This window comes from Euprymna scolopes, chromosome 19 (genome assembly GCF_053919585.1).
Source record: "Euprymna scolopes isolate OS-2025 chromosome 19, ASM5391958v1, whole genome shotgun sequence".
NCBI lineage: Eukaryota > Metazoa > Mollusca > Cephalopoda > Sepiida > Sepiolidae > Euprymna > Euprymna scolopes.
This window is the reverse complement of record NC_136500.1, coordinates 39729065-39753227: the sequence shown is the minus strand read 5'-3', so window position 1 is coordinate 39753227 and position 24163 is coordinate 39729065. Positions and strand designations below refer to the sequence as shown.

At 36.7% G+C, this 24163-nt stretch overlaps 2 protein-coding genes across 2 annotated transcripts; both read left to right on the top strand.

Moving 5' to 3' along the window:
- The first annotated feature begins 19558 nt into the window (after positions 1-19558).
- LOC145240205 (uncharacterized) lies at positions 19559-21799 on the top strand. Its single transcript, XM_080103790.1, has one exon. The coding sequence runs from the start codon at positions 19559-19561 to the stop codon at positions 21797-21799; it is 2241 nt and encodes a 746-aa protein (XP_079959916.1).
- Positions 21800-21992: 193 nt separating this feature from the next.
- LOC145240204 (uncharacterized) lies at positions 21993-23507 on the top strand. Its single transcript, XM_080103789.1, has one exon. The coding sequence runs from the start codon at positions 21993-21995 to the stop codon at positions 23505-23507; it is 1515 nt and encodes a 504-aa protein (XP_079959915.1).
- Positions 23508-24163: the final 656 nt, after the last annotated feature.

Sequence of the window (24163 nt, the reverse complement as noted above, 5' to 3'; positions counted from 1 at the left end):
TTCAAAGTTCGCCGCCTCTTAAAATACCTTATATATAATACCTTCAAACATCTTTTTATGACATAGAAAATATTATATATATATATATATTATATATATATATGTATACAGTCCTGGTCAAAATCATAAGACCCCTTTAGAAAGTAAGTGTATACACATATTATCGAATTTTGGCAATGGTTTCAACCATTTGTTTGATTAAAAATTCGATATTATGCGTAAACACTTACTTTGTTAAGTGGTTTTATAATTTTGACCAAGACTGTATATATATATATATTTATATATATATATATATATATATATATATATATATATATACATACATACATACATAACAATCTTAAGCCGAGATATGGACATAGACTGAAATACATAAAAAAAAGTTTATTATTTACAACAAAATTTACTTTAATGTCTTAATGTTTGGTTGTAAAATTTTTTTTTAAGATTTCGTCAGTCTTCACTAAAAAATATAAATTCTATGCATATATAACAACACACACTAAAATACACACATACATATATATTTGTTTATTACATTTTCACCCCAAACAAGGCACATTGCCACTTTGATGTAGGGGGCTACTATCAGGGACCTAAGCTACAGGGGTACTATGTAGGGAATTGAGCAGCAAATGTCTGTTCACGTTCAGTACAGTTGGGGAAGCAGACACCCGGAGGTAATTCCAAAGTCTAGCAGTTCTGGGGAAAAAACTACTTGAGTAGAAAGCTCTGTTATTCCTAGGGATCTCTACTGTGTAAGGGTGGGATTTAGCTGTTTGACGGGTTTGTCGGGGGTATTTACGTCGAGGGGGTACAAGTGCTTGCAGTTCGTCGGAGTATTTACCATTTGGACTTTGGATGCAACTTTTCATCGATGGACAGAGGCTGAAGCTTAGATGACAGTTAGGAACCTATAAGGCTGGTGACTCTCTTTTGAACCTTGTCTAGGAGCGAGAGACAAGTAGCAGATGCACCAGCCCAAATATGACAACAATACTCCATTCATGGGCGAATGGTGGCCTTATAGAGGTACAGTATACTTTCGGGTGTTAGTAGCTTTCTAGCATGGTAGAGAGCCTACCTTCTTTGCAGCGGTTCTGGCAATGCTCTCAATGTAATCGTTCCAACTCATGTTTCCTGTGAACGTTAGGCCGAGGAGTTTAAAAGATGTACTTTCAGATAATGAGTCTTTGGCAATGCTATTGGTGGTAGAGAAGGATTGTTGTAATTATTGAAGGAAACAAGTTTAGTCTTGGCAGTATTGAATGTGACCATCCATTTTTGTCCCCATTCCACTACAGATTGGAGGTCATCGTCTAGTGTTCCTACTATTTCCTTAGATATGCGTTCATTTTTTTTCCTGTCGTGCCTGTTATAGAGCGTGGTATCATTAGCATATATATCCATTTCAGAGACAATCTTGTCAGGGAGGACATTTATATATATATATACTAACATTTCAGCCCGGCGTTGCCCGGGTGTTTGGATGTGTATGTTGAGCAAAAAAAATAAAAAAGTGGTAGTAGGAAGGCAGGCTCAAACCCATGCTGCAAAGGAGGAAAAGAACGGGGTAAAACCTAACGTTTATGCTGTTACGACCACCGCCAAACCGGAAGCAACATTTTTTAAAATTAAGGCTAGACAATCTAAAGGAGAGGATAACTTTAAAAAATATCGGTGAAAATTGACCCCCCCCCCTGTAGAAAAGTGCCTTGTAGAAGATATTAATGTTTTTAGCCAATTTTTCGATATTTGTCGTATGAAAGGTCGAACTTTAAAACGATACTGATCTTGGTAAAATCCGTCGCCTCTATTGAAATTTTAAGGCAGGCATGCAAACAGACATACATACATATATTTATATATTGGTAACTAAAAATTTTCGACCCAAACTGATGAAAAAGCTTGCCCTATCTCTGAATACCCTTTATGTAAAATTTCAAATATTTAGACCAGAAATTGTCTGAGTAATTTGGAAGAGACCGCAGAGGTCAATTTTTTTTTTAATTTTGACCCCTATTATGACCCCTTAAAATTTATTGTTTTGGGCTCAAATCAAGTTATTAAGTTAGATCCATGTCCAAAGAACCTATATCTAAAATTTCAAGTGCGTGGACCCAAAATTGTCGGAGGAGTTTGGTAGAGTTCTCAAACATCAAATCGTTGAACTTTGACCTCTTAATAGCCAAATTTCTGGCCAAAAATCAATCACATCGATTTTCCCAAATCTCAGTACCCTGTATATCAAATTTTGAGTCTGTAAACTAAAAATTGACAGATTTATTGCGAAGGGAAATGTACACACACACACACACACTGACACACACATGTTCACATTTATATATATATATATATATATATATATATATATATATATACATATATATATATATAAACACATATATAGCCACATACACGTATACATGCATACACTGCATATATATATATATGAACACACTTATACACACATGCACATATGTATTTATATATATGTGTATGTATGTATAAGTGTGTTTAGAAATATGTATGTGCATGCATGTATATATGTATATATTTGTGTGTGTATATATATATATATATATATATATATATATATATATATATATATATATATATATATATATATATGTGTATATATGTATGAACATACATATACGGGTATATATACAGTACCGGTAATTGAGGTGGCAAAAAGAAAACCCTAACCCTGACCCACTTCCCATAGCAGTAGAGCAACGAAACGGCATAGTTATTAGTCTTTCTCTACATAGGAACTACCCAGAGTTATGCATTTCTCCTATCGTTTGATGCAGCTCTGGCGATCGTTTTTGTAGAACACCCCAGGTTGGTCCTCCAACCACAACGTGACTTCAGAAAGCATCATCTGGGAAATGCTTTCCTTTCAAAAACAACTTCATGGCTGGGAAGAGGTGAAAGTCAGAGGTTGCAAGGTCAGGAGAGTAGGGAAGATGGGATAGGATTTCATAACCACACGCCCGTACTTCTGATCTGGCGACATGCAAGTTGTGGACCGGAGCATTGTCCTGCAGGAGGAGGGTACCTTTGCTGATCTTGCCCCACCTCTTGTTTTTGATAGCTTCCCTTAATTTCCTCAAAAATGAAGCATAATAGGCTCCTGTAATCGTGGTACCCTTTGCCAGGAAATCTGTCATCACTACTCCGTCCTGGTACCAGAAGACTGTGAGCATGACCTTGCCAGCGGAGGGCTGCACCCTTGCCTTCTTTGGAGGTGGTGAGTCCAAGTGCTTCCACTGCATTGACTGGACTTTGGTCTCTGGATCATAGTGATGGACCCAGGTTTCATCCTGTGTAATCAGTCTTTTGAAAACCTTTGACTCATCTTCTTAGTACATCTTCAAATTCATTCTCGAGCACTCGACGTGCTCTCGCTTCTGGAATGGTGTGAGCAACCAGGGAATCCATCTGGCAGACACCTGTACTAATCTTGAAATCTTGGACTATTTGGTGAATAGTAATGCTCCGATCTTCCAAAATGGCAGCCTCAACTTGACGGACAGGTGCCTCATCAATGGCAGAAGGGGGGCGACCGGATCTTGGAGCTGTTTCCACAGACTTACAGCCATGTTTGAATTAACGATGCCAGCGTTTTACAAGGTCATATGATGGGGCATTATCACCATAAGTTTCTTTTATTTCATCAAAAGTCTCCTGCGGTGTGCGTCCTTTCAAATACAAAAACCGGATCATGGCTCGACATTCAACAGGCTTCATTTCACACCTGACTCAGTTCAAACACCTGTAAAACAGAAACCACAATTAGTTCAGAGCTGTAATTTGCTACATAACCCGTAGAGATATAAATCAGTGCACATGCAATTTCAGCTAGATCAGATAACGAGAAGTGGGTCAGGAGCATTACTTATTGCACACCTTCGTAATATTTAGAAGCATAGCCCTTCTACAATTTGACAACCTGCAATCTTTTGTGAATTCCTTGAATTAGATTGCAGCAATACTTCGGGGAAAAAGCATCGCACTGTTCTTTAATTTTTGTCCAAATTTGAAATTTTATCATTGCGTAGCTGTTGCTTGATGTAATGCAATACGTTTTCGATAGGATTGAGGTCTGGAGATTGTGCAGGCCAATCCAAACACAGAATATCATCTTTTTCCAGGAACCTTTTGACATTGCCAGCTGTGTGAATGGGAGCATTATCCTGCATGAAGATGGGATTATCATCCAAATTCTGACCAAAGTAGGGTAGAAAATGCTCAGTCAACATATTAATGTACTTTGTTGAATTAATTCAACCTTGCAAGCGAACTATAGGCCCTGGATCATTGGTACTAATAATGCCCCACACCAAAACTGAACCTCCACCACCTTGCAGTGTTGAAACTGAGCACTTAGGATTAAATTCTTCGTCCTTCCTCTGATGGACATACTGCCTATCATCACTGCCTAGCCTATTGAACTTGCTTTCATCACTAAAAAGTACTATTGACCAATATGAAGAGTCATGATCTTCCTTGCATCTGACGAAATCTAGATGGCGCTTTTTGTTCTTTACAGAAATCATTGGCTTGCATCTTCCAACATATCCTCGCAAATTAAATTTCTTTTATCTGTTCTTGACAGTAGAAAGAGAGCATTTTTTAACACGATTGCACCGTTGTTGGATTTGGGGAGCCATTTCAAATCTGTTTCTTAGGCTGCAGATCTTGATAGCATTGTCTTCCCTGTTAGAAGTAACTCTAGTACGACCAGATTCAGGAGTACCACGAACACTGCCGATATTTTGGTGCTTTTATACAGTCTTTCGTACCATTTTCTCATCACATTTCAATCTGCGGCCGATGTCTCGATTGGATAAACCAGAAAGGTAGAGATTAATGAGCTCCTGACGATCACTAAGAGAAAATCGTGACATATGGACTAAATGTTATTTTTTTTTTTTTTTTTTACACTGATCACCACTTATCAAGGCCCGGAAGCCACTCAGGGATAAGGGTTATTGCAAGTACATTACGTTAGTGAGGAGATTTTATGAAGTGTTTAATTAGGGGGGCGGTTCATTAGGAATTTGTTAACATTAGACTTGAAGACATCCAAGTTGTAGTCCGGAGGGAAGCAGGCAGACGGAACAGAGTTCCACAGGCGTGCAGTTCTAAGAAAGAAGCTTTGCTCATGAAATCCGCATTTTGATTTAGGCACAGATATAGAGTGGGGAAAATTTTTCACAGTGGATTCAGCTAGACGGGTGTTTTTCGTGAAAGATTGGCGAGGGGGGACCAGGGATTGGAGTTCAGACGAGCACCTGCCATGAAAATAACGATAAAACAAGGATAGGCTCGCAACGTCTCTTCTGTGGGAGAGGGGTTGCAGGGTAGAGAAAAGGGCATCCCCCACTAAACCACGAAGTCTATTTTGTACTCTGTCAAGGCATGATAGGCTGTTTTTGGCAGCTCCTGCCCAGATATGGCAACAGTATTCCATCCTTGGCCGTACTTGGCTTTTATATAGATAGAGAATTGCATCAGTAGTGAGATATCTTCTGGAGCGGTAGAAGGATCCCACCATCTTTCCAGCGACCTTGGCAACAGACTTGATGTACGTGTTCCATTTCAGATCAGGAGTAAAGGTCAAACCCAGAAGCTTCTCAAAACACGGGGCCTCACCCAGACGAGAGACATCCATCACAATTGATGCCAGCTGGGGATCAGAGCGTTGATGATGTAAGGATAGGAGTTTGGTTTTGGATGCATTAAAGGTAACTAGCCACATCTTCCCCCACTGAACCACGCGCTCGAGATCAGAGGAGAGAGAATCCGAGAGAACTTCGTCATTTACAGCCTTTGATGTGTTGCCGTAGATGGTCATGTCATCAGCATAGATATCAACGAATGATTTAAGTATGTGTTTAGGGAGGTCATTGATGTAGATCAGGAAGAGAGTTGGGCCCAGTATTGACCCCTGAGGGACTCCAGCATTTATATTGCAGGCCTCCGATTTTTGTCCATCTACCACTACTCTTATGAGCCTATCGGAGAGAAATGATTTAATAATTGAGAAAACATTTCCAGTTATACCGTAGCTGGAAATCTTGTGAAGTAGACCCTTATGCCATACTTTGTCAAAGGCCTTTGATATGTCAAGAGCAATTGCCCTAGAAAGGAAGCCTTTGTCAAGAGATTCACTAATCCTGTGGGATATAACCGTCAGCACATCTGCGGTAGATCTTGCAGAGCGGAAACCATATTGTGTGTCACTAAGAAGGTTATTCCTGCTGAGGTGGTTGACTATTTCTCTATTTAATATTGATTCCAGCAACTTACTCATAACACAGAGAAGACTTATTGGTCTGTACTGAGAGGGAGATGACTTATCACCTGAATTCTTAAATACAGGGCAAACTGATGAGGTCTTCCAGGGAGTCGGAAAGCACTTCTCCTTAAGGCAACGCTTAAATAGTTTTGTAAGTATGGGAGCAAGTTCTGGTTGAAGCTTTTTTAACACTATAATTGGGATGCCATCAGGGCCAGTTGCTTTACTGGAATCTAGGTTTTTTATTAGCTTGGCGACCTCATGCACGGATATTTGTATGTTACCTAGCTTGTTCTGTGTTATAGGAGGAAATATGGGGAGTTGATGGCCTTCGTCGCATAGGGTAGAATTAGCTGCAAAGTTCTTTGCAAATAGTTTGGCCTTGTCTGACGCTGACGAGATAACCTCTGGTCCATTGATAATGGTTGGGATAGAACGCACACTTCTGTTCATGATCCTATTTGTTATTTGCCAAAACTGGTGGGAACCAAGCCGCTGATCAGCTACCTTGGATTTAACAGACTGGGCATATAGCTCTCTTGCATTTTTTATTACTCTTTAACAGTGGTTGCTGGCAGTCCTGAAAGCAGCTTTAGTGTCAGTGCATCTATTACGTTGGTAGCTATGGAAAAAGTGATTTCTGTGCGCGATAGCAGCAGCACATTCTGGGGAGAACCATGGCTGGCTGTTAGGTTTTTGTTGAAATTTTTTAGATGGTATGAATTGGTCTATGCCTACAATTAACCATTCGGCCAGATCTGATACTATAGAGGACACTTCCTTTTTAAACATGGAGTGCAGAGGTAAATCAGATATGAATGTACGGAAGCTATCCCAGTCAGCCATAGAGTATCGGTATACAGTACGGTGGAGGGGTACGTCTGATGGCTTCTTACATTTCGTTTTTATCTTAACTGATACGACGGAGTGGTCGGAGGATCCTAGAGGAGAATGAACGGTACATGAACATAGCTCAGGGGAAGTTGAGAGAAAAAGGTCTAAGAGGCTTGCATATTGATTGGGTGTATCGGGCACACGGGCATAACGGATGTTATGTTGTATAACCTGGAATAACAAGAATTACGATTAGATATGATTTGTTGCCTGTTGGTGTATATCTTACACTGATTTAGGGGCGATAATTTAAGCTGGTTTTAAGCAAATTTGTTGCTGCGGACTTTCTTTTTGCCTCCACAATTTGAAGTTATTTTTTTAAATTGACATTAACACTAGAATATTTCAATTAAAAGTCAAATATGAACAGGATAAAATTATAGAAGAATAAAAGGCGAATCAAATGATGTATAGTTTGTGTAAACACTTACATTAAATTTAGCTTAAATTTGCAGTTTTTGAAAAAATTACAAGTGCAGACTTTTTTTCTTTATTTTTTTTTTGCTGCCTGCACACATGCAGATATATATATATATATCTATAAAAGTGAACGTGTCTGTCTGTCTGTCTGTGTACATTTCCCTACGTAATAACTCTGTCAATTTTTAGTCTATAGACTCGAAATTTGAAATACCGGGTACTGAGATTTGGGAAAATCGATGTGACGGGTGTCAGCCAGAAATTTGGCTGTTAAGGGGTCAAATTTCAACGATTTGACCTTTAAGAACTCTACCAAACTCCTCCGACAATTTTGGGTCTAGACACTTGAAATTTTAGATATAGGTTCGTTGAACCTGGATCTAACTTAATAAAGTGATTTGAGCCCGAAACTACAAATTTTAAGGGGTCATAATAGGGGTCAAATTAAAAAAAAAAATTGACTTTTTTTTGTTTTGCTAAGCGTACACCTCAAAACACCCGGGCAAAGCCGGGCTGAAATGCTAGTATATATATATATATATATATATATATATATATATATATATATATATATATATATATATAATTATTTATTCAAAGGTACAGTTACATGTGGTCGCTACAAAGATCTGTTTGAGTCAAATGGTTCAGGATCGCCTGTCGAAGTCTCATTGACTGAAACAGATATTTGTAGCAACCAAATGTAACTGTTTACCCTCGAATAAATAATAAAAATATTTTGCTCTTGTTATTGAGCACTATCTAACAACCTCCTTGTGTTCATTAGTTCCTACTTTTGAATATCTCAAGCCTGAATTTATATATATATGTGTGTGTGTGTGTGTGTGTGTGTGTGTGTGTGTGTGTGTGTGTGTGTGTGTGTGTGTGTACTAGCAGGGAGACCCGACATTGCTCGGCATTGAATGATGGACAACGAATATTTCATACTCCTATATTTTTATTGTCATCGAAATCCGTGAAATTGCCCAGGAGGAAGATTCACATGCCTCCATGCAGTAACTTAGTCCAAGATATATGTTATTCTACATTGCATTCTAGAGAATCTACTGTTTCTTTTATATAAACTTCTTTCCAGTTAACGAAAAAAAAAAACATTAAGAAATTTACGTGGGGTATTTGAACCTATAGACCACGTCATGCAAAAAAAAAGAAAAAAAAAAGAACATGTAAGCCTTATATAAAATTCTATGCAGTTAATGAAAAAAATTAGGAAATTTACGTGTCGAGTTTTATTTTACAAACCATGTCATGCAAAAAGAAATAAAACCAAAAAACACGCTATCAACTTATCCACAGTAGAATTTTCACAGCTAAGCAACGACATGGAAAAAAATGGCTTTACCGATGATAGATAAATTAAAATAGCAGTTTCGATTATCGGAATTATTCTGAAACAAAACTTAACTAAATCACCCCTAGACTTATACACTAAAGTTCTGTAAATTTTAAAGAAAATCTGTTCAGCCGTTTCGGAGTCTATAAGGAACGAACTCTCACACACACACACAAACACACACACACACACACACACACACATACACACACAAAGTTGCATTTATATAATTGTACCTTCAAAGTTAATGCTATAAAGTAAAAAATTACTCTTTTATATCTAGACATTATACATAACAATTATGAAATCATTTACAACAAACATTCAACGGTACATTAATGTCTGTTACTATTTTAAAAATTGTTTTATTTTCACATTGAATCCGTATTCACTAAAGGTATCGATTCCCTATCATAAAAGAATAAGGGTTAATGAATGTAAGGTGGTAGCTTAGTAATCGTTAATGTTGTAAATTGGAGAGAATTTGATTATTGAAGGAAATGATTCAATAAGAACTTGTTTACTTGAAGGCTACCATACCGTAATCGGTTGGGAAGTAGGCCAGCAGAACAGTGTTCCACAGTCGGACAGTTCTAGGAATCTGCATTTAGATTTATGCACAGATAGAGAGTGGGGAAAATTGTTAGTGGTTGTATCTAGTCGACTGATTTTGTGAATGTTTGGCAAGGGGGAGGGGGCCATAGATTGGAGCTCAGACGAGCGCTTGTCACGAAAATAACGATAGAGCAGAGACAGGCTCGCAACGTCTATTCTGTGGAAAAGAGGTTGCAGGGAATAGAAAAAGGCATCACCTACTAGGTTTTGAAGCCGAATTTGAACTCTATCAAGGCAGAATAGAGTGCGCCGAGCAGCTCCTGCCCAGATGTAGCAACAATATTCCATTTTAGGACGTATTTGGCTCTTACACAGACAGAGGATTGCATCGAAAGTGAGATACCTACTTGAACCGAACATATCTAGTTTTAACATGTGGAAACGACTCATATAATTTTGATTGTTTAAACAAATCAAATTTCCTTCTAACGCGTTTTATCTAAATTACATTTTTTATGTTTATCGTCAAGAAAATCCTTCCACACACTAACATTAGCCAGGTTCGATAGGGTATTTTCTTCTAATGCGTTTTCTATAAATTAAGTGTTTGTTTTTTTGGGGTTTTTTTTTCTGTTGTGGTTTACAAATATTAACTATTCTATGCATTTACCGTTTCATTTTTGTTTACATTACTGATTCCCTAAAGAACTCAATTCTTTTTACGAAGAGCTATGCTTGTTCTTATTTCTTTACAGTAAGAACTTGAAATTCGAAAGCACATTTGTTGAATAGTAAAAGTAAAAATTGAGTTATGAAACCAAACTATAAAATAAGAAAAAATCAGACAGAAAGCAAAAAAAAAAAACAGGCCTTCAGGCGATGAAAGTATTTCCATTTTATTTCTCAACTTTTTCGTCTGTGGCTCTTGTGGAATTCGTCGTCACCCACGGCGTTAACGACATCGTCTGTTGAAAGCCCGACAAGAATGGCGAACTTTTGGAATGGGAAGGGCAGCGAGTTGGCCTCCTCCTCCTTATGAAGTAGGCGTTAGATTTGGGCTAGAAAAAAATGGCTGCTATATTAACAATGCGCTATTAATACAAGCATAGGGTAAAATCATGTTGACACACCGCTTCCCGTAAGATCAATGAAGTTAAGCAACGTTGAGGCTGGCCATTATTAATATGGGCGACCATTTTGGAATACCAGGTACTGTATGTGAAATAACTGTTTATCTCGATATTGTTTGCAGTTGTCCTGGACTTCTCCTTGCTTCTGGAATCAAGCAATGCCGATTCAGGAGAGGGAGTGTTGGTGGAGATTGTGCAACTCTTGTTTCAGAATTTACTACTTGTGCAAGAACTCTTACAGAGTGCATCAATTGTCTCTCAAGACTGAAACGGATGGCCAGTGTTTAATAATCTTAGCAAAGTTTCATGTGTCATCATTTATCTTCTATTCATGCATATATAAATAAGAAGAAGTGTAAGCCATGTTTAGTTTCAGAACAGTTTCCGATGGTTCGTTGTTCTAAACAAGTCTTGAGAGGTGACTGGTTTGCAGTAGGCAGAACAGTTTCCGATGGTTCGTTGTTCTAAACAAGTCTTGAGAGGTGACTGGTTTGCAGTAGACAGAACAGTTTCTGATGGTTCGTTGTTACACACGTCCTGAGAGGTGACTTGTTTGCAGTAGACTGTTCCACAGAGCAAAATACCCTTACCGTGTTAAGATGGAAAAAACATGTAAAATTGCTCCAGAAAAGGTTTAATATTTATGAAGCAATTCTGGTTTCTGATTGGTTTGTAGCAGAACGTGAATTAATTCGATTCGTCAGTTCCTAGCAGCATCGTTTATAAATAGAATCGTCCGACTGTGCGGGATCATACCCCATTCTTATTCCAAAATATTGTAACAATTTTTATAATATTTTGGCTACATATATGCATACATGTTTCAGCTACGGCTTATCCAACCCTCAAATCCACGGTTCGAATTCTTGCAATGCAGAGCTAACCCTTCTTTTCCTTAGTAGAGAAAAGGAAACATGTATTCAACATCTGAAGAAGGTCGCGGGGTGCAGCAACCAAAACGTTGTGCTAATAACACTCAAGATGAAAATAACTATCCGATCAATCAAAATGATACAAACATACTTTCCTGTACTTTTATAAATTCACACTGTTATAAGCATACCACCGTGTTATCTTATCTATTTGGAGGCTTCCAAGGTCATTGGCCTTTCAAGGTCACAACAAATATAGAACAATTCTTCGTGTCAGTTTTTTCTTTTTTTTGTTATTTTTGTTTGTTTTTTGCTTGTTTGTTTGTTTGTTTTTTGCTTATTTTCACTTCAAACAAGTCATTGCTACTTGGATAGTGTCTGATATGGGACTGTGGGAAGTTGAGCAGCGAGATATCTGTTCACATTACATATAAACTTCTGCATGTTAATACAGTCAGGGAAGTAGGAAACAGGGAGGGACTTCCAAAATCTAGCAGTCTGAGGGAAGAAACTATTAAAGTAGGAGGTTATCCGTTATCTAAGGACGTTAACAGTGAAGGCGTGTGATTTTGCTGCTTGTCGGGTTAATCTGAAGTATGTACATCGAGGGGGCACAAGTGCTACAAGTTCATCAGAGCACATTACATTAAAATACTTGTAAAACAGACAGAGGTTGCAACATGGGGCAGACGTTGGCGCTTGTTAGATTGTGCCGGACCTTTTAGATTTCGTCTCTTATTTGGACCCAGCCTAAGAGTTAAGGACTAGTGGTCTTTGCACTAGCCTAGATATTGCACCAATACTTCATGCATTGGGTGAACTTGTGGCTTTGTAGAAATACAGGATACTGTCTGATGTGAGCAATTTTCTAGCACAGTAGAGGGAGCCCACTTTCTTTACACCAACCTTAGCAATGTCTTCAATGAATTTGTTCCGATTCGTGTTGCCTGTGAATGTTAAGCTGAGGAGTTTGAAAGGTGGGCTCTTTCGGAGAAAGATCTGGTTTTGACAATATTCTGGGAGGGGTGATAATTTGCATGATCTTTTTTTGTTTGTTTGTTTGTTTGTTTAGGAATCCAAAAATGTTGTTCCAGTTGGCCTGTTGAAAAGGATCCTTTAAATCACTCACCTGATAATTTCTAGAAGAAATACATTTCGCAAATAAGTGTCTCACTGTAAATGAAGCACGGCAGCCAACACGGAGGGGGGGGGTCATTTCTTTTGAGAAGATGTCTGTGAGGCTGAATGAAAGAGATCTCAGATTTCCAGAATGTTTCTCCTTTTGGGATAACCGTTCAAAAAATATGCGTTATTGTAACAGCTGTTTACCATATAAATATATATATATCAATATAAAGTTGAGGTTTTATCTTGCTCTGGCATTGATACTAAAATCCTATTTTTTATATTTAAAAATTATTAAAACAAACTTCCTGATATACTCAGTCATGGATATGCGAGCGACTTCATGAAGGTAAACTAATTTGCATATTCTTTTAAAAAATGAGCGTTCATTAATTAATTATTCATTTTTTTTTTTTTTAATTATTAAATGATTGGTTTCCTTTAACAATCACGCTTGATTCTAATAAGCCATTGTTTCTACATTCTATCTTAAATAATGTAGGTAGTTTATGTTTTAAGACTCAAGGGGGGAGGTATAGTTAATTAAAACTATGATAGAAACTCTATACAGCTTTTTACATTACACTTTATATAATACGCTCCTCTTTTATCTTGGAATCTGATATAATTCTCCCTAAAAACATCAATAATTTCATTACTTTATTTCGTTCCTAATGAATCCCACGCTAGACGTCGCATCCCCATTATGTTACCTAGCATCTTCTCTACTCTTCTGATGAGAAGCATTAGGCCTCGAAATGCCTTGTTATAAAGAGTCCCCTCTATCCTCCAACTAAATGTTTGTATACTTTTATTAAATAAATGAATCATTTTATATTCACCAATATTTAGTTTTTGTGACTTCATTTTTCATTCTTATTGTTTTCCTATATAAACTCCAATCAAAATTGTTGAGATTCATATTATCCCAATAAGTCTCTTCTTATAGAATTGAATTTACTCTATTCTCCCAACTCTCTAAGCTATATATGTGTGAGTGTGTGTGTGTGTGTGTGTGTGTGTGTGTGTGTGTGTGTGTGTGTGTGTGTGTGTGTGTGACCTTACCTGAGTGTGTACGAATCATCTCTATCAACCTCCTCTCTGAATATTTAGTTTATGGGCTTGAAACTTGACATATAAGGTATTTGGACCTCGGGAGCACTTTTTAGCATATAAAATAGCTGCTAATGAGTCAAAATTGAAAAAAAAACGTTGACCTTCACAGGAGTAAATCGACTAACTTCTGAGCATGTATAAATATACATTTTTAACTTGAACTCAGAATATAATTTTAAAAATGACTTAATACTTAATGGCTGATGGGACAATGCTAATCTACCCACTAAATTGAATAAGGAGTTTGGTTCGAAATTCTGTATAGATCTCAAGTTCGACATAAAGTTTCCCATGATCGAAACAATACTCCTGAAAAAGGGGTTCTTCTTCGTTATTGTAGCATAGGTACGGGCAAAAATGACCAAATAAAGATGGGAGACATAATTTTGAAAGCCGATTTATCATAATTTTTTTCTAGGTTTCCAACTACTTTTTGAATGAATTTGAAAGATTAAAGACTAAACTTAATTTCCAAAAGGAAAAACAATATTTTTACACATGAAAAAAAAGGTATAGAAATGTTTCACGGCGAGCTAACTAATTCAGGTAAATTTTGAAGTTAAATAAATTCATTGTAAAAATCCTTTAAAAGATAAAGATTAGTTTTCTGGGTCTATTTCAATGATAATTAGTAGCATAAAATTCTAAGATATTGAATTAAATTAAAAAAAAAAATACCTTAATTAGCTTCTAAAAGCGAGAGATTCTTGCTTTGCAGAATGTCAACAAAACCAAAGTCTCTGAAGATGGATTATATGAAAGCCCAAATCTGAGACAGTCAAAAGGCTGTCTGAAAATGACATCAGGTAGTTAAAGGGAGGTTGGGGGTACTGGTTTTCTTTTTTTCTTCCCCCTCCCCCAGTAGTCATCCGTACATACCTATCCTAAACGTTTATATGATTTTTACAATTTTAAATTTGATTATTTTTTATGTTCCTGATTTAATATTAAAACAGAACATTATTTTCAAAATTATATAAAAATTATGATACGCCGAAAGTTTCACATTCATGCAAGCAAGGAAAATATTATAATCTTAAAAATATAAAAATTATGCAAAACTTGTAATTTAAAAAACAAATGTAAAAATATTTTTTTGCAATTATAATTTTTTTTATATATTATTTCATTGGAATTCATTATTGAGATGAGTATTATTTATTTATTTATTGCCAACTATTATCTTCATCTTTCTTAGTTGTTTCATGACGTTTCTTTTGGCCTTTGTCAGGTGGTAACCGCGACGGGGTAGGAACTCCAAATCTCCAAGCTGCCTCCACTGCAATTTTGAACTTATCGGACAACACATTTTCCCATCCGAGCAAAAATATCTCATAATTACTGGCTTCCATAGTTGTTGTCGTCTCACCACATTTTGGTCGTAAGCCTCTGGCCGGCTTTGGGTAGGATTGAAACCGCTGGAACCATAGAAATTCAACATCTCTATCCACTGTGCCACAGTCGATCAAGGTTTAATTTGTTGGTCTTATAAATTCATGTTTATTATCTGATCTTCCATAGTCGAGTCCGTAATAAATTCCAATTAAAATAATATATACCATTTGGTACGGACCCGACCATGGAAGAAACTTGAATTTATAAGACCAAAAAATTAAACCTTGATCGCCCTTCAGGGCCCGTGGCACAGTGGATAGAGATGTTGAATCTCTATGGTTCCAGGTGAGAATTGTCTGAAGTTAGCAGTTTCGATCCTACCCAAAGCTGGCCAGAGGCTTACTTGACCAAAATGTGGTGAGACGACGACAACAACTACGGAAGAGAGTAATTGCAGTGGATGCAGTTAGGAGATTCGGAGTTTCTATCCCGTCGCGGTTACCACCTGACGAAGGCCAGAGGAATAGTTGGCGGAAACGTCATGAAACAGCTAAGAAAAGATGAATAGTCCGCAATAAAAAAAAATTAATAAAGTTAATAATTTTTTTCCCGTGAAAATGTGCTAAAAGAAAAAAGAACTCTTTAACTTCTGTTTGTAACTTCCTTTGAGTTTTCTTTCCTTTTTCTTCTTCCTTTTAAATAAACAACGGCTCGCTCCCTGCTTTGTTCTCAGTAAAATAAGGTTTCTTTAAAGTTCCCTCAGTCTCAAAAATAAACAACGCTTAATTCAACTATAATATCAGTAGTTCGAGAAATAAATTTTTCTTCGAGTTATACCGAATTTATTAATATGAGCTTTAGGGCCTTTTTCCTTAATGTTCCTGTAATAATTAAATAATTTTTTTTATTGTTATAATTTACGATACTTTATTTTCATTAAAAAATAATTAAATAAATTTTTTTATTGTTATAATTTACGATACTTTATTTTCATTAAAAAATAATTAAATAATTTTTTTTATTGTTATAATTTACGATACTTTATTTTCATTAAAAAAAAAATAAATAAATAAATTCATGCGTTTTTTGAAAACCATAACTTTAGTAATGGTATTTTTTATTTAAACAAAATAATACATTTCCACTAAGATTTAAATAAAAATAATGGATTCATTATATTCCGTGATCATCATTTGAAAAAGATTGAAAACTTCATTAAAATTGGTTAATTTTCTGATTTTTGGTGAATTTTTAAGTAAAAGGAGGGGTCAAAATGTTTATAGATTTTGAGCATCGGCATTCATTTTGCACGTACCTATTGTAGCATAACCGAAGAACTGAAAAAATTAGTTTTCATTAAATAATAATAATAATAATAATAATAATAATAATAATAATAATAATAATAATAAATAAATAAATAAATAATAAATAAATAAATACTATTTTTTATTAATTTCAACAATAAGCAATAAAATTCACAAGAAAATGAAATTCAAGGGAAATAATTCCGGGCTAAAGAGCTTTATTTTGGACAGTTGAAAATATAAAAAAGTAGTTACCTCCCTTTGTTCAAACTAATTATATCGACCACTTCTCCTTTCTGAAAGCCCTATTTTGATTGGCTAGGATGAAGCCCCTTGGCCAATCAACAAACATTTAATATAAGCAGAATTCTGGAAAAACAGATTCGCCCTCTTTTTGAATCAATCGTCGGCCTATAGACAACTATGGAAAATCTCTCCTAAATTTGCCGCCGAATTTTGATTGAACTTTTTCAGGGAGCCGTCCAAGACTTTTGGACGATAAAGAACTTTTTATTGGACTTCTAAAGCCGCAAACACAATTAGTTTTGCAAGAACCTTTTCTTTGTAATATTTTCAATTTAATATACATAATTTTCTCCAATTCTTGTGTGAGTTCAGCAATCTTTATTTCTGTATTTCCCACTTCCTACTTCAACAAAACACCAGCTCCCGGCAATCGCCATATTTTGCAAAATTAAATAACGTTTAGCAGCTTGTTGTGAAGAGAAAAAAAAATAAAAGGGAAGAGAAGATTTGAACTCCTGAGGATATTTGCAAGGAAAATGGAAAAAGGAATACCAATTTGAGAAGTCCCTCTAAAAAAAAAAAAATTTATTTCGTTTCCCAAAAAAAAAGAAAACGAACAAATAATATTTCTGCCTTTGTTAAGGGTTTAAAATTCAATGAACATTTTAAAAGAAAAAAAAATTTATTTCGTTTCCAAAAAAAAACGAACAAATAGTATTTCTGCCTTTGTTAAAGGTTTAAAATTCAATGAACATTTTAAAGGAAAAAAAATTTATTTCGTTTCCAAAAAAAAACGAACAAATAGTATTTCTGCCTTTGTTAAAGGTTTAAAATTCAATGAACATTTTAAAGGAAAAAAAAAAAAATTATTTCGCTTCCAAAAAAAAAAAAAACGAACAAATAATATTTCTGCCTTTGTTAAAGGTTTAAAATTCAATGAACATTTTAAAAGAAAAAAAAATTTATTTCGTTTCCAAAATAAAAGAAAACGAACAAATAATATTTCTGCCTTTGTTAAGGGTTTAAAATTCAATGAACATTTTAAAAGAAAAAAAAAAATTTATTTCGTTTCCAAAAAAAAACGAACAAATAATATAATATTTCCTGTTGTATTATTAAAAGTTTGAAACTTTCTACTGACTGAAGTTCGCGTAAAGCAGGCATCATTCGTTTAAGAGTGTGGCGTCGTACATACGAATGTAAATAAACATGACCTCCTTATATAAGGGCGATAACTCCACTTATGCAAACTTCCGTCCAAGGGCCATAACTCCATTTATGCTAAGTTCCGTCCAAGGGCCATAACTCTTCTCGGCCTATACACAGACATTATCAACAATACTCCCACAAAATTTAACTTGTTTAAAAAAAAAACCAACTTAAAACCATCATCCTTTCCCAAAACAAAACAACTGTAAAATGGATGATTTCCGGACCTTGAAGGGTGTTAGGGCGCTCATGGACTCCAGAAACGTGTTAAAGGAAGATATTTCCCTTAACACGGACATGTTGGAAGAACGCGAAGGTTTGAGAAAAAAAACCTTCCAGGAGGAAGAAGCTATAATTAAGGAGTTGCAGATTGAGGTCCGCTCCTTAAATGATAAAATTAAAGGGCTGTGTATAAAAGCAGAACTTGATTTAAGGGAGTGTGGATTTGTTGAGGAGCAAAGGAGGGAAATTGGCTTTCGAGCTAATATTAATGATCGCCTTGCCGACATTGAAAATTCTATTGAAAACCCCACCACATCACGGAAAAATGAACCTACCTCTGTACCTTTGCTTTCTGTCCCCAAGTTGCAGTGTGCCACCTTTAGTGGAATCAATCCTTCCAAATTTGAATATAAAAATTTTATTGCTCAATTCAAAAACTGTACTGAGTCTATTGATTCCGGCAGGGCAAAATTAGCCTTATTGAAAGGGTATTTGAGTGACTATGCCTTGCAATTGGTTTCCCATCTGACCTTGGAGGATGGTAATTACGATGTAGCGGTGGATTTGCTGACCAAGGAATTCCTGGATGTCCCCTTTATAATAAGTGAGATCTTCAAGCAGATCATTTCTACTTCTCCTCAATATGACCCTGAATTTGTGGCTGTGAAGCGATACCTTGCTGAGGTGAGAGCGGATTTATCCGAATTGAGGACTTCATATCTGATAGATTTTTTTGAGGAGAACTCCCCCGGATTTTTGCTGGTCAGCCATATTATATACGAAAAGTTGCCAGTTGCCTTGAGAAGGGAAATTAACCACAGAGTGGGCACGAGTTACCCGTCTCTAACACAAATTTTTGAAAATTACAATGAGGCAGTTCGTGCTCTGTCTCGAAATAAAAAACTTTTTCGGGTTACGGAAAACCCCTCGAAGAATGATAAAGGGCAGGTCAAGACCTATGAAAAAAAGAATGGTGATGCTGCTCTACAGAATTTCACTACAAGCTCTTCTGGGGCATATTGCAAACTTTGCACATCACGTGGCCACACTATGCTAAAATGCACCAAGTTTGCATCTTATGAAGCCAGAGTTGAGAGGTGCAAGCAACTGAAACTGTGTACAGGATGTTCCAGCTTAAAACATAAAAGTGAGAATTGTCCTGGACTCCAGAGCAAATCACCCCTCACGTGCAGCTTATGCCTTTCAAAGGCGCATATTGCACCCCTGTGCAACACTAAGAGAGTGGTTTCTCTATTCTCTCACGTTTATGAAAACGAAATCATATTGCCTGTTGTAGCTATTTCTTTAAATTATGGATCTGAGAAAGCTACTATTAACTGCCTATTGGACACAGGGAATCAGCGTTCATATTTTTCTAAGAAAATATTAAAGGAGCTGAAGTATCCTGATGGAAATTCTGATCCAACCGATTATCAAATGAAACCTATGCGGGTGTGACTATGAAGCGATTTGAACAGGTTGTCTTGAACGTTACCGTGGGAAAGGGGAAACAACTCCCTATTCCTGTTTTAATCGATGATGGATTCAGTATGCAGTTTGAGTTCGCCAGCTTTGGCCAAGTGAAGTCCAACCTGAATGAGTTGAAACACAGATTGGCATTTTCAAATGAAAAACAGGGTGATTCCATAACAATTCAGGGTATCCTGGGAGTTGACATATTTCAGTTCATGGAGGGTTCCAGAATCATTAAATGTATGAATGGACAGGCCTGGGATTTGCCTCAAGGGATTGCCCCATTTGGTAATGTACAACACTTTTTGTATCCTCATCAAGTCAGTCCTGTGAGATGTGGAATTTCCAAAACAATTGTCAATTATCATACTACAATATCCAAATATGCCCATTGCCCTGAACGACAGTTGAATTCCATATTGGAACCCAAGTCTTCCTACCCGGATCCGTTTCCAGATGTATTTGAGAATTCCAACGTGGAACAGAATTTGGAAAAAATGTTTGCTGTGGACTCAGCTGCTGCTTCCCATGACGAAGAACTAATTGGTGATTATGACAGAAATAGGATTGAAAACTTCAGGAAGTCTATCGAATTCAGGGACAATTCTTATTTCGTGAATCTACCTTGGCATAAGGACAAAATCGATTCCGTTCCCTCTAACTATCAAGTCGCTCTTAAAGTGCTTGACAGAACAATGCTTTCATTGGAGAAAAGGGACTTGGATAAGACCTATACTGATATTTTTCTTCAGCAAGAGAGTGAAGGGATTATCGAGAGAATTGAAGTCGCCCCACAAGATTTCTGCAAATACATTTGGATGCCCCATCGACCGGTCTTTAAGTCGGATCAACAGGTAACCACTAAAATCAGGCCTGTTTTTAACTGTTCGTTGAAGACCGGGGGTGGTTACTTCCTCAATGAAGCATCTTATCCGGGTGTGAACATGATGAATAACATGCTTGAACTGTTGCTCTTATTTCTTACTAACAAATATGTATTATTGGGAGACATAAGAAAGGCATTTCTTATGATCAAACTCCGGTCGGTTGAGGACAAAAACAGATTTTGTTTTTTCGTAAAAGATGGAGACAATTTGCTTTGCTTCCGATATTGTACATTGATATTTGGCTTCAATGCCAGCCCATTCATTTTAAATTACGTTCTCAAACACCATGTCAGCCGTTTTCCGAATGATGCATGTACTGAGATGCTGAAAAATCGATTTTATGTCGACAATTTATGTATGACCAGCAATTCTTCTGAGGAAATAATCAGTCTCTATAAGAGTGCCGTGCCTCGTCTGCAGACGGGAAATTTCCAGTTGAGATCGTGTAACTCCAACTATGAGCCTCTTCGAGACATTATAACAGAGGATGACAGAATCGTGCAGCATGGTTGCGGGTACGAAAAGGTCTTGGGATATAAATATCACCCTGAATTGGATACTATTAGCATTGTTAACACTATGGTTCAGAGGAACATACTCTCAAAAAGGGATATTTTGGCCCAGACAGCAAAAATATTTGACCCACTGTCACTATGTGCCCCGGTTACAATTAGGGCAAAAATACTTCTCCGAAGATTGTGGTTGCTCAAGTTGGGTTGGGATGAAAAGGTTCCTACTGACATAATGACTACCTGGTCGAATTTGGCCGAGGACCTTTCTGGTCTAGGTGATCTATTTTTTACAAGACATGCTATAGACACTGGTAGCCAACTGAAATTATATTTGTTCTGTGATGCGTCACCACAGGCATATGGATTTGTCATATATGGTGTGAAAAATGGGAAGTCTCACATAATATTTTCAAAGGTTAAAGTGGCCCCGATGAGGACAAATACATTACCTATGATGGAGTTGCTTGCAGTATATATTGCATTCAAGGCTTTAACTATGATACTGAGATCCTTCTCTGGTGTCAACATAGAGGACGTTTTTGTTTCTGTGGATGCGCAAGTTGTTTTGTCATGGTTGCTCACCGAGAATATAAAGGCAAAGAGTCTGTATACCAGAAACAGAATTAAAGATATTCGAGAAATGAAGGAGAAGTTGAGTGAGGAATTTGGGTTGGGCATTCATTACAAATATGTTCCTTCTGCTGACAACCCGGCTGACCTTCTTTCTCGTGGTATCACTCTGGAAAAGTTTAAACAGGGATTGGACTACTGGACATGCGGACCTGCGTGGCTTGTTGAGTACTTTGAGCTGTCTGAGCCCGGAAAATAAGTGTCATGTGGAAAGTGTTTTCCATAATACATTGAGTGAAGCTGTTAGGGAACCACTGATTCCATTTGACAGGTTCTCGGACTTCAACAAGTTGTGTCGATCAACTGCTTTCGTATTCAAGTTTGTGCATCGATGCAGAAAAGTGAAGGAACATTCAGATCCAAAACAGACAGCCACGAATTACCTGATAAAGATGATGCAATTGCAATCGTTTGAAAAGGAAATTGCTTATTTGAAGAATCCTCTTGACAGGGAAATCCCAGTGCTGGTGAAGAATCTTAACGTTTTCATCGATTCTGATGGGATTTTGAGAGTGGATGGTAGAATTGCCAATTCGACAAGATATGACTACAATTTAATCTATCCAATATTGCTTGCAAAACATCACTCTCTTACAAAATTACTGATTATGGATAGCCATAATCGATGCAGGCATTTGGGTATTGGTACGACAGTGACCAAATTGCGGTTATCCGGATACTGGGTCCCACAGGCAAGACAGTCTGTGAAGACTGTGATTTCTAACTGCAATACCTGTAGGAAATTCAACAGCCTAGCCTTCAAATACCCCAAATTGACAAATTTGCCAAAACACCGTGTTAGATTAATCAATCCTTTCCAACACACAGGCATAGACTACACAGGTCACATCTGGGTACAAAGAGATGAAAAGTCTCATAAAATGTATTTATTAATTTTCACATGTATGAACGTGAGGGCTGTTCACATTGAACTTGTACCTGATATGAGCACACAAGCCTTCATTCAAGCCTTGATTCGGTTTTCAAATACCTATGGAGTTTCCAGTCACATATACAGTGACAATGCACGTTCCTTTAATGCAGCCTTAGGTGGTGATGTAATTAAACATCACATAAACAGTAATGAGTTCTGTAACTCATATTCAAGCGCTGGCATTAAACACATAAAAATACCCTTATACTCCCCTTGGGTTGGAAGTACTTGGGAAAGAATGATCAGAGTGATAAAGTCATGCCTATTCAAAACACTTGGCCGATCTAAAATCAGTTATTTTAACCTTCTAACCCTTCTATCAGACATCAAAAGAGCCGTGAACTCTCGACCTCTGACCTACAGATGCTCTACCGATATTGATCTGCTTCCCTTAACACCCAACTGTTTCACTCATCCAAATATAAACTGTGAGCTCTCCTTCCAATCTGACACACCCAGTTTGGTTGAGACAGAACCAATAACTAGGTCTCTCCTTGTGAGTACCTTGGAAAGCAGAGAGGAATTAATATCTAAATTCAAAGAGATGTGGCACGATGAATATTTGCTAAGTCTGAGGGAGAATTGCAAGGATTTACACGAAATTGAATTTCACAATAAAATAAATATCAACGACGTAATACTCGTCAAGAATCCGGCCAAGTCCAGGCCCTTCTGGAAGCTGGGCAGAGTTATTGAGCTATTTAGTGGCAACGATGGCAAGGTTCATTCTGCTCGAATAAAAAGAAGTGATGGTGCAGTGGAAACACATAGCCTCAAACATTTATATCCGTTGGAGTTATCACTCACTCATAACCACTTTCCTGACACCCCAGCAGATGAGGAATCTGATGAATTTGCATCCCACCCTATAGAAGAATGTAGGGACCCATCGGAACTTTCAGAAGAAATGGCCAATTACAGGCCTAAAAGGATCAAGAAATCCACATCTAATCCTGAATACATTTATTATTAAAAAAAAAAAAATTTTCCATTGTAAATGGGCCATAATAATGCCCAACACATTAAGGTATATTCTACCTGTTAAATATTTCTATTAAACAGAATATTCTGTACAATTTAATTTATACATTACATTTATTATTAAAAAAAAAAAAGAAAATTTGCATTGTAAATGGGCCATAATAATGCCTAACACATTAAGGTATATTCTACCTGTTAAATATTTCTATTAAACAGAATATTCTGTACAATTTAATTTAAACACTTTACGTAGCAATCACAAATATTGTAACTGATTGCCTTTATATAGCATGCAACGATTTCAATCGTCGCATTATTTGTTGTTGTTGGGAGAGTATAAAAAAAAGTAGTTACCTCCCTTTGTTCAAACTAATTATATCGACCACTTCTCCTTTCTGAAAGCCCTATTTTGATTGGCTAGGATGAAGCTCCTTGGCCAATCAACAAACATTTAATATAAGCAGAATTCTGGAAAAACAGATTCGCCCTCTTTTTGAATCAATCGTCGGCCTATAGACAACTATGGAAAATCTCTCCTAAATTTGCCGCCGAATTTTGATTGAACTTTTTCAGGGAGCCGTCCAAGACTTTTGGACGATAAAGAACTTTTTATTGGACTTCTAAAGCCGCAAACACAATTAGTTTTGC

Bases quoted from the DNA above. Each gene is read 5' to 3' on its own strand.
- LOC145240204 (XM_080103789.1), top strand. From the start codon at position 21,993: ATGATGCAATTGCAATCGTTTGAAAAGGAAATTGCTTATTTGAAGAAT.
- LOC145240205 (XM_080103790.1), top strand. From the start codon at position 19,559: ATGAAGCGATTTGAACAGGTTGTCTTGAACGTTACCGTGGGAAAGGGG.